Source organism: Psammomys obesus, unplaced genomic scaffold, assembly GCF_907164565.1.
Source record: "Psammomys obesus unplaced genomic scaffold, mPsaObe1.curated_primary_1811, whole genome shotgun sequence".
In the NCBI taxonomy this organism is placed as follows: Eukaryota; Metazoa; Chordata; class Mammalia; order Rodentia; family Muridae; genus Psammomys; species Psammomys obesus.
The window spans coordinates 7,265,719-7,277,700 of record NW_026596445.1 but is presented as its reverse complement, the minus strand read 5'-3'; the positions used below and the strand labels follow the sequence as shown (position 1 = coordinate 7,277,700).

At 36.2% G+C, this 11,982-nt stretch overlaps 1 protein-coding gene across 2 annotated transcripts in view; it reads right to left on the bottom strand.

Moving 5' to 3' along the window:
- Nucleotides 1–2,225: 2,225 nt before the first annotated feature.
- The window catches only part of Chm (CHM Rab escort protein), a 139,665-nt gene continuing 129,908 nt past the window's right edge, over nucleotides 2,226–11,982 (bottom strand). The window contains exons 15-16 of one of the 2 annotated variants that reach the window (XM_055598248.1): nucleotides 5,778–5,972; nucleotides 2,226–4,963 (exon numbers count right to left, since the gene is read on the bottom strand). In XM_055598248.1, coding sequence (XP_055454223.1) covers nucleotides 5,781–5,972 — 192 coding nt within the window. In that variant the 3' untranslated portion in view covers nucleotides 2,226–4,963; nucleotides 5,778–5,780. Of the gene's footprint in view, nucleotides 5,973–11,982 lie in introns of both variants that reach the window. The other variant, XM_055598247.1, reaches the window with a different exon arrangement.

Sequence of the window (11,982 nt, the reverse complement as noted above, 5' to 3'; positions counted from 1 at the left end):
AGTCTAGCCCCAGGCTGGTATACTGGTATAGTTCAACTACTGAGAGGGAGATTTTTTATTATTATTATTATTGGCTTAAAATGGTTAAATTTCCAAAACACATTTTATTCCTTGAAAATCTCGTAGATTTAAAGAATGCATTTTATTCATCTACTAGTACAGCCCTACTGGAACATGGTCCAGGAACGAAATCGTGTGAGGAAAATTCTGAGTGCTTATGAGAAGAAAAATGAACAGTTTTGAGAGCTCAGTTTCTTCAAATCATGGAATTTTTCCTAGACTGGTCTCATATCTTCCCTGGTGTATCAGACAGGAATTAGTTTCAGATTACTTCTCATTGCTCACTGCTGTTAATCAATTTAATGTTTAAACCATCCTTTATATGCCTTTATGGAAAGACATGTTTTTGCCACATGTGGCTTATCCTTGTGATTTTATACAACTTGAGCTCATGAGAACTTTAGTCATGATTTCTCTTAACCCTCAAGAGTTTAAATTGTCTGATACTCTGAATACAGTTGGTAAATGAGGCTTTAGTCTACTTTATTTATCAACTCCATTCTTCCAGTTTCCACCACCTCTAGACTGGTGACACTTCTCTCCAACTCACTAGTTTCCAATCAATCTTGTGCCCATCTTTCTGTCATACCCTCTTCTTAAATTCAACAACACTGTGTTCAATTAGTGCTGCCCCTCCAGTCATGCATGTGAGTCAAAACTTTTAAAGTGTTATTGGCACATCAATAAAAATGCTAAAGTAGTCAACTTATCCTTACTCCTACTATGAGGCAGACTATCATGGGATGTCAAGACCCAAATGATACATCTAAAACACAACTTCTATACATAAGGCACAGAGAAACTTATAGATGAGGTGGATCAGAACAGTTGCTGTTGGATAGTGTTTCCTTGATATGATAGGAATGCTGCACTGATGAAATCTCAACTATATAGTTGCTAAACAAGATCTACATAATGACACCATCAGCTGACACAGTAATTTTTAGGGCAAGGACTTCTCAATGATGTCTACAGCAAAATAGCACTAGTGGCAAGAACATAACCTTCAAAATGTGACTTGGGATGCCAAGTGTTAAACTGCACGGTGTTTTACACAGCTATCATTAAACACAATTCAAGCACCTTTTTAAAGACTATGAATACTCGAGGAGCTGCAAGGTGCTTGAAGGATAATACAGCTAATTGCTTAAAAATTCAATTAACCTTAGCATTTGGAAACCTGATTTAGTAATAATCTCACAGATAAATTGCCCGTTTTTTCAGGAGTTCCGGTTAGCTTTTGAATATGTTCTATTTGAGGAACTTCATGAACTACTTGGCGTTGACAAAAATATCACTATTCTCTGATTATTTCATTCAAGAAAAAACATAATTTAATGAGTTATTTCTGCATAAAAAGAATAGAAGCAATCATTTTCCTGCTGCAAATAAATGGTTAAGAGACTGAAACACCTATGAGAAACACATTTCCCGTGCTTATCACCAAACAGAAAAAATTATTTTGGTTTCTCTTCCTGCAAAAGTTGAAAGCAGGTTGTAGGTGATCAATGAATGTATCATAAAGTCATAGATTCTGTTTTATAGCCTTCATACTATTAATCTCAGGATAAACTACCATCTGCATTTACTTGATAATGACATTAATGTTGGAATCTAGAACATTTTGCTGAATAAATCAAAGCCATGCAAAATTTGATAGCTTCTCATAAAAAATTTACCACAGTAGGTAGGTAGATGCCTGGAAATTAAACAAAATACACAGCTGACAACTATTTAAATAACAGTAGAAGAGCAGAAAACTAAGTTAGATCCAAGACAATCTTTCTGTTCTTGGCATTTATATATTTTAAAGTGGTGTTTGGGATTAGAATTTGACACTACTCAATACACAGTAATTTAAGTCAGTCTTCTATTAAAGAATACTTATGAAGTGACAATCAGTACATATGGATATACAGAACTGCCTACAAGTTAAGAAAACCTATGACGAGTGGAAGTACTAGATAGTAGGCTAGCTACAACTTAACATTCCAGAAGGTACGCTGTAAGCAAAGTCTCTACCATTGAGCTACATTTCTAGCCCTACACAAAAAATCCAAATATGTAAAAATAGGCCACGACAGTGGAAAGGCATTGAAAAGTCTTTATTTCCTCTAAAAATTCCCCATTACAGTGTGCAAATTATTATATATTCATGCTTTTAAAAATACATATAAGAAATTTTACTGAGCAAAAGACAAATTATTCAATACCAGTAGCAGTAAATAAGTAATTTGCAAGAAAACAGTTTTAATTCTTTAAATGACTGATATTATTTAGGAACTAGATAACAATATTTAAAGCAGACAAATCTAAAAACATTCTTGCCAGATATTAATAACAACATTATAATTGTGGATATTATTTTAGAAACTTCCACTATACTAGAAGTTACCTATGATAGTAGCAATTTTACTACAGAAAAGTAAATAGAAATTGACATCTATTACATATGTTTTCTTGGGCAAGCATACCAACTGGAAAAAATATACAAAAGCAATACAGAGTTATTGGATCTTATCACTTAAATTAATGATACAATTTATTTGGTTATTAAGAAACAGCCATGCATATTTAAGTACTTTGAACAAACAAGTAAAAATTTTGATAACAGCAACATCAAAATTTGAAATTACTGAAATATTAGAATTATATAAAACATCAATTTTATTCATACAACTTTAGACTGACATTTCTACAACATTACCTGAAGGTTTGTTGTTGGTGTTGTTTTGAACTTAAAATAGTAAAAACAAGTATTAAGCAGTAATTAAGAAGTAATTAAGAAAATAAAAGAAAAACGTCTTTTTAATGTTCAGTATTATACTCTGAGGCAACAAGAAATAGGTAGAATTGTCTATAATTTTTAAAGACAGATTTGTGGCATTAAAGTCATATTAATCATAGTCAGGAACTTTAAGCATTTCAACAACATGTTTATTTCATGACCTAGAAGAGAGATTTTTCTGATTGCATCAAGAGGATGAAAGAAGACACAGAATGAAGTGGGCCATAAAACCAAAAATCTTTCTGTATTACTCTACAATTTACACAGTTGCAGTTTTCAAAGTTCTCTAGTTATTAGAAGCCTATCTAGCCTAATTTTCTCCTTAGATAAATATGCATGCTGCATTTAGAAGGCCTTAACTCTAAGATTATTAACAAAGTATAACTTCTTTATTGGTGCAACATAACTGATTGTATTCCACCTTAACATCCTCATCTGAGAGAAATGTTCATATTGCTGGTATGGAGAGGCAGGACCAATTCCTGGTACATTACAGTTGCATACTTGGCATTTAGTGCATGCCCTAATTGGGCTTCAGTAAACAACAGCTGACTTAAGAACTGAAGCTTTGTGGCAAAGTAGGTTATTATGTGATTCTGTCCCTGATATGTGTGGCATTATAAAAGGGAAAGGGTACTACAAAGAAGGAAAGGGCTGTACAATGGGAGGTGGAAGCAGCCTGAGAGGAACAGCTGGCAACTCTGAGAAGTTTTTTCTTTTTTCTCAATTCAACTCAATCTGGAGGGGTCAGCATTTCTCAAGAATATGTGCTGGGAGCTTCCTTTAAGATCCTTTCTGACACCAGAAGACATATATGGTATACTCTCACTTAAAGGCAGATATTAGCCTTACTAAAATCTACAGACCTAAAAATACTAAACAACAAGGAGGACCCTAGAGAGAATGTTTTTAAATCTCATTCAGAATGGCAAACAGGATAGACAGAAGTGGTGGAAGAGAGGGAACAGGATGGGAGCCTACTATAGAGGGTCCTCTGAAAGGCTCCACCCAAAAGGGGATCAAAGCAGATGCTGAGATTCACAGCCAAACTTTGTACAGAGCACAGTCTTATGGAAGAAGGGGAGGACAAAAGGACACGAAAGGGTCAGGAGCCTCACAAGGAGACCAAAAAAACTAAAAAATCTGAACTCAGGGGGTCTTGCAGAGGCTGATGCAACAACAAAGGACCATGCATGAGAGGATCTAAACCCCTTGCTTAGAGGTAGCCTACAGGCAGCTCAGTCTCCAAGTGGGTTCCCTAGCAAGGGGAGCAGGGGATGCCTCTTGTTATGCCTACTCTTTGATCACTTGTCCCTTGCGATGTGGCCTTGCCAGTCCACAGAGATAGGGGATCTAGGCAGTACTGATGAGACTTAATAAGCTATGGGCAGATGGCAGAGAAGAACTCCCCTTCCTGTGGAACTATGGGAAAGGGATGGGGGGCCGAGTATGGGAGGATGAGACTGGGAGGAATTGAGGGAGGGGGCTTCAATCAGGATACATAATGAATAAATTGTAATATATATATATAATTTAAAAAAAGGAAAAAAGAAAAGATCCTCTCTGAACCCTAGCCAGGTCAGTTCTCTAGGTGCACATGGGGAACTCTGTGAATTTCACTAGATCCTTGGCTCCCTGACAGGAAGCACTGGGTTTATTTATTATTTATTTACAGGCAGTTCTAGGTCTAAACTATTGCTCAAAGAAAGTAGACTATTAGAGTCTAGATATTTACATGCAGGCCTTGCAAATAGGTTTGCTGCCAATGTAGAGCCCTCATCTTTCCATGTAAAGTGTGTGTTGCAATTTATTAATTGTCAAACTTTGTTCAGTTCTTGATGGTTTCAGAGTTAGTTGCCAGAAGAATATGAATTTATATAGTATTCCTAAAACTTCAAAACCTACCATTCCACCAATTATTAATGAGTTTAGGAAACAGACTTGCATTAAACATTGACTGCAATAAATATGACACTGAGATCATAAGGCTGGTTTGATATTTATTCACAGATCAATCAGAAAGTTCCTAAACAGTATTTTTCCAGAAGAACCATTCTTGTCTTCATAACAACTCTGATATAGCAGGCATAGTATTCTACGTTGTATCTGGAGAAACTGAAGATAAGAAGTTAAGCAATGCCTAGGATTTTGAGTAGAATAGCCATGATCAAATTTATTCTGTGGACAAGGAGTTAGTGCTTCAGTTACTTGACTTAATAGAATGATGAAGGACCACTGTTCTTATCCAAATGTTTGTTTCTATTCTTCCATTTCTTCATCTTTGAACTTTAGCCAGTGTGTACATGATTTCCATCCTAATCACTAATTACTAAGAAATTATGACTAGCAAAATATCTAAACACCTTAGTATTAACATTTTTCAGTTAACACAGAAAATAAAACCAACCTTTACTCCAAATATAGGCCCCTGGCCAGATCATGGCAGTTTACCTTTACTCCACTGTATTTACATATACTTTTATCTGTAATATCATACCCAGAATGAAAATATAATTCAAATAACCAAAATAAGGATATGGGCTGACCCTCCAGATGTGGCTTTCAACCAAAACGATCCCAAGTGTCAAATAAATTTATATGAACACCACATAATTATTAACAATGCATAGGATCTCTTTCAGATCAAACTACATTTCTGGAAATCAGTCCATTAATATTTTTCACCTGCTAATCTCACAGGTTTGGTATCTTAAACAAGCTAGTCAATGTGCTTTATAAGTGTTTTATGTTCCTAGAAATGCCTTCTTTGAAGAAAATTTCTTTTTTGATTTCTAGCACTTGTTTCTTCCTGTAATTTTACCTTATCAATTGGTTGTTGCTTTTTAAAAGATTTCAAATATTTCATCTATCAAGAAGACTTTGAAGCCATGAGGAATTTCCAAAGTAGGATATTAATTCTGACGCATACCCACTACTCAGAGGGCTCCTCTGGGTTTCTCAGGTCTATAGCTTCCTTGGGAGTCTCTGAGTTGGCTTCTGGTATGGCACTGCATTCTGAAGCTTCTTGCTGTGAGCTATCTCCGTCAAGGACAATATCTTCAGGATTAGGTGGGGCAGGACAGAAGTCTTCATTTGGGCAGATTTGCTGGAAAACTGTTTCAGCCTAGCCAAAGATGAAAGGATAAATTAACTTTGGCCATCAGCTTGAATGTATGTGCATTTGTGGTACTACATAAAAAACAGTATCCTTAAATTCATGTAATAAGGTTTCAACCATTACATGTTGCTGAGTTTAGCAGCACACGGTAAGAGAATAAAAAAAAAGCGAACATGATTTTTTTCCTATTATTAAACTTTTTTAAAATTTTTTATTAATTACACTTTATTCATTTTGTATCCCCCATAAGCCCCTCCCTCCTCCCCTCCCGATCCCACCCTCCCTCCCCTTTCTGCATGCATGCGAACATGATTTTAATAATAAACAAATACTCAGTAAATATCCCAAGTGGAAATAATCCACTATATGAGGGAATCCATTATAATCCACTGCAAGGTGTTAAAGAACATAATCGTTTCCTATACTGCTTCTACTTTTGTCATAATGCACATAACAAGGTCATCTATTTTGCTTTTGTAAATAAAGGTTTATTGAAACACAGTTCACATTAGCTTATCTACTATCCATAGCTGCCTTTTCTCTTTAATGGCAGAGCTGAGGAGCTGCAATAACAAGTAAACAGGTTATTTAAGCTAAAATATTCACCATCTGGACATCTTCATCAGTTGAGTAAAGATAATATTCCTTAGAGTTTGGTGGAAGTGTCGTAAAGGAACTTTGAAACTTTAAAGTTGCTTTGAATTTTTATTGTGTCTGTGTATGGTGTGTGTGTACAAGTGCCACAGCACAAATGTAGAGGTCAGAAGAAAACTTTCAGGAGTTGGTTCTCTCCTCCTAACATGGCTTTGAACTCAGGTAATCAGGCTTTCATGTAAGTACTTTTACTCACAGAACCATTTCTTTGCATTTACTACTGATTTGAAAGCAGTTTGTTTTTTAGGTATGCTTTAAGCATATATATTATATATACATATATATCTCAACAAAACATTCACTGTGTATATACTTGTAAGGAAATCATGAAATTTGCAGGCAAATGGTGGGAACTAGAAAAGATCATCCTGAGTGAGGTAACCCAGAAGCAGAAAGTGAGTATATACACATGGTATATACTCACTTATAAGTGGATATTAGATATATAATATAGGATAATCATACTGAAATGTATACTCCTAAAGAAGCTAAACAAAAAGGAGCAACCTAGGGAAGATGATTAATCCTCATTCAGAGGGGCAAGCAGGATAGACATTGGAAGTAGGAAAACACAAGAACAGGACACAAACCTTCCACATAGGACTTCTGAAAGATTCTACCCACCAGGGTATAGAAGGAGATACTGAGACTCATAGCCAAACTTTGGGAAGAGTGCTGGAATCTTTATGGAAGAAGAGGGAGACAGAAAGATCTGGAGGGGACAGGAACTCCACAAGAACAACAGAGCCAAAATACTTGGGCTCAGGGGGTCTGCAGAGACCGATACTCCAATAAAAGACCAAGCATGGAGAAGACCTAGACCCACTGTTGAAAGGAAGCCAAATGGCTACTCAAGTTCCAAGTGGGTTTCCTAGTAAGGGTACAGGGACTGTCTCTGACATGAACTTAGTGGCTAGCTCTTTGACCAACTCCCCCTGGGGGGATACAGCCTTGCCAGGCCACAGAGGAATATAATGCAGCCAGTCCTGATGAGACCTGATAAGCTATGGTCAGATAGAAGGGGAGGAAGACCTCCCGTATCAGGGTACTAGGGAAAAGGGCATAGTGGGAGAAAAGGGACGGTGGGTGGGACTGAGAGGAGATGAGGAAAGGGGCTGCAGCAGGGATACAAAGTGGATAAATTGTAATAAATATATAAATAAAAATAAAATTTAAAAATTAAAACAATTTAGTTGAACATATATGTATATGTGTACAGTAGCATCCTGACGTCATAGTACAATGATTTCCAAAATCAAATGAATTAAAAAATACTTTCATTTGGACTTGGAAAGTACATTAAACAAGCAGACTCAAACTCAGAGTGACAAAAATCAAAATTTCTTTTGAAAATGCCAAAATGATACCACATACTTTTTATGCTACTTAAAAAGAAAAGCCTTCACAGCTACCAGTTTGGATATTTGTCGTGAAGACACTTAACATCTAGTTTCTTATAAAATCTCAACAAACAAGAAACCAATCGTCTTATCTATGATAACATTACCTAAAGGACACTAAATGATAAATGAAATATGCTAGGCAAAAGAAGATTAATATTGCATGATGTTACACATATGGGTAGTACATGTAAATCATAGAAACAACGTAAGTATAAAATTAAGACAATAACAAAATAATTATCAGATGATATAAACTTTTACTGACAATATGACTAACAACTGTGAATCAAATGTGCAGCTGACTATGAATATCTGTAATTAAATACCAGTGATGCTTGTTTTGCTCTTCACCTTAGGAATTCACCACAGGTCTCTGCTAGAGATAGCTGGCTCCTATGGCGGAGGCCCAAAGGCTTACATCAAGGTCTCTACTACTGCATATCTCAGTTGTCTCTGATGGCCTTTTTGTCCTGTATTTCTATTTTTTCTACTTTGCTCTATATACGTAGCTGCCAAATCATGGTCATGTCCCTTTCTACTTCTTAATCTCTATTAATTTTCCCACTGACAAAGTTTCAGCATGCACCCCCTGTCAAAGAGACTACTGCAACATTTTCTAAACCGAAGTATTCTTTTTGCCTTAAGGACCTTGCCTCATACCATAATCCATCTCTAGGCTACTCTCAATGGGGCTTATGGAAAACAAAACTCACTTTATGCTACTTCCTAGCTTAAAAACACCCCATTACTGACAAAAGAAAATCTACAGTCCTAACTAGTATATTATAAAATCCTTCAGGTTTAACTTTTTTGGTCTTACCTAGCGTGATTTCTTTTAAACTCAAGTTCTCCTATGTTTTGCTTCACTAAGGATTGGTTATTTGGACCTCCTTAAATGAAAAGTTTATATCCTGTGCAGGTAAAAATATTATGCTCTCTCCAAGTACTCTTTGTCTTTGAATTGAATCTGGCATTCTCCTCATCTATCAGATGCCACCATATAAGCCGTTCTTTACCATCATATATACTTGAACTTATAGCTTCTAAAGACCAGAACAGGCAGTGTTATCAGTATGTACATCACCTGTGCATCTTAAAATCATAAGCTGTCACATATTCAGACAAAAAATTCAAATCTTCATATCCAACCTCTATGCACTAACAAGGAAAACTGAAAAATCTCAAAGTGTTAAAATGTAGACTTATTTGAAAAAGAAAAATATTACAACTCTAAGGGGGCTATGTTTTCTATACAAACAAAACCATAATATTCTGAGAGCTTTCAAGAATAAAATCCTTATTTAGAAAGCAAAAGTTATCAACAAATGATTGAAATAACCACATGACGATGATATACTGGAATTAGCTCAATTTATCTGAAAAAATTGGGAACTTATAAATATTGCAGATGTTCATTTGAGATGGCATATTTTTCCTCAAGTGGATATATGATGTAACATGAAGATGATCACACTAATGAACATTAATGTTATTTTGTCATTATATTTTATGTAACTTATGAAAGCTATTCTTTTTTTGTGAAACCAACATCAAACTAAACAGAGCAAAACTGAAAACAATCACACTGAAATTAGGGACAAGGGACATTCTCTCCACATCTCTTCAACATAGTACATGAAGTCCTAGCAGGAGCAATAAGACAACTAAAGGAGATCAAAGGAATACAAATCGAAGATGATATGATAATATACATGAGTGGCCCCCAAATTTCTACCAGAGAATGCATGCAGCTGATAAAAAAAAACAAAAACAAACAAACAAAAAAACTTCAGCAAAGTGGGTGGACACAAAATTAACTGAAAAAAATCAGAAACCCCCCTATAGACAAAAGACAAATGAGCTGAGAAAGAATTTAGGGAAACAACACGCTTCATAACAGTTACAAATAATATAAAGCACCTTGGTGTGACTCTAACCAAGCAAGTTGAAAGACCTGTATAAAAACAAACAAACACTTCAAGTCTATGAAGAAAGAAACTGAAGAAGAATCAGAAAATGGAAAGATCTTCCTTTCATGCTATGAATCAGAAGAATTAACATAGTGATAATAGCCATCCAATCAAAAGCAATATACTGATTCAATGCAGTTCCCATCAAAATACCAGCACAATTCTTTACAGACCTTGAAAGAAAAATTCTCCATTTCATATGGAAAAACAAAAAACCCAGAATTGCTTAAACAATACTGTACAATAAAAGATATTCTGGAGGTCTCATGCAGAGCTAAACAGGGAATTCTCAATAGAGGAATATGGAATGACAGAGAAACACTTAAAGAAATGCTCAAGGTCCTTCATCATCAGGGAAATTCAAATCAAAATGACCCTGAGATTTCACCTTATACTCATCAGAACAGCTATGATCAAAAACTGAAGTGAGAACACATGCTGGAGAGGATGTGGAGAAAGGGGAACACTCTTGCATTGCTGGTGGGAATGTCAATGTGTACAACCACTTTGGAAGTCAATCTGGCACTTTCTCAGAAAATTAGGAATAGTGCTACCTCAAGATCCAGCTATACTACTCCTGGGCATATACCCAAAAAATACCTGAAAAATGCTCAACCATACAACAAGGACACTTGCCCAACTATGTTCATAGCAGCTTTATTCATAAGAGCCAGAATCTGGAAACAACCTAGATGTCTTTCAACTGAGGAATGGATATAGAAATTGTGGTACACTTAAATAATGGAATACTACTCAGCTATTAAATACAAGGAAATCTTGAAATTTTCAGATAAATACAGATGGAACCAGAAAAGATCATCTTGAATCCAGAAGCAGAAAGACACACATAGTTTGTACTTAATAATAAGTGGATGTTAGACATATAATATAGGATAAATATACTAAAATCTATACTCCTAAAGACTCTAAACAAGAAGGAAGACCCTAAGGAAGATGCTGAATACTCATTCAGAAGGGCAAAGGCGATAGAAATCGGAAGCCGGAGAAGTCAAGGAGCAGGATAGGAGCCTAGCACAGACAGTCTCTGAAATACTCTGCTGATCGGGGTATTGAAGCAGATGCTGAGACTCATGGCCAAATTCTGGGCAGACTGCAGGGAATCTTATGAAAGAAGGGGCAGATAGAAGACCTGGAAGGGACAGGTGCTACACAAGGAAACTAACAGGGTCAAAAATTCTGCGCTCACTGTACCCTGCAGAGACAGATACTCCAACTATGCATGGAGAGGACCTAAAACCCCTACTCAGATGTAGCTCATAGACTCAGTCTACAAGTGGGTTCCCTAGTAATAGGAACAGTGACTTTCTCTGTCATAAACTCAATGGCCTGCTCTTTGATCACCTCCCCTGAGGGTGGGGTGCAGCCTTGCCAGGAAGACAATGCAGCCAGTCCTGATGAGACCTGATAGGTTAGGGTCTGATCTAAGGGGAGGAGGACCTCATCTATCAGTGGGCTAGAGTAGAGGCATAAGGGGGGAAGAGTGAGTGAGTGTGGGACTGGGAGGAGACAAAGGAGGGAGCTATACTAGGATATAAAATGAAAAAATTCTAGCAATAAATAAATAAATGAATAAATAAATAAATAAATAAATAAATAAAGAGAGGTAATATGTATATAAAAAGAATCTTCTGCTTAATGGATTCATAATGTAATTTGGGCCCCTAGAATAAGTATGTACTTCTTCACAGCTCTACCTAGGACTAGCCTACTTGGATTTTTTTTCTTTTTTCTTTTTATTATTAATTACACTTTATTCATTTTGTACCCCCCCATAAGCCCCTCCCTCCTCCCCTCCCGATCCTACCCTTCCTCCCCTTTCTGCATGCATGTCCCTCCCCAAGTCCACTGATACGGGAGGTCTTCCTCTCCTTCTTCTTAGAAACTATAATAGCAGCTTTGGGGGCACTGGCTTGAGTCAAAGCATGGATAGTATTAGGTTACTTATGTAAAATGAAATTATTTATCCAT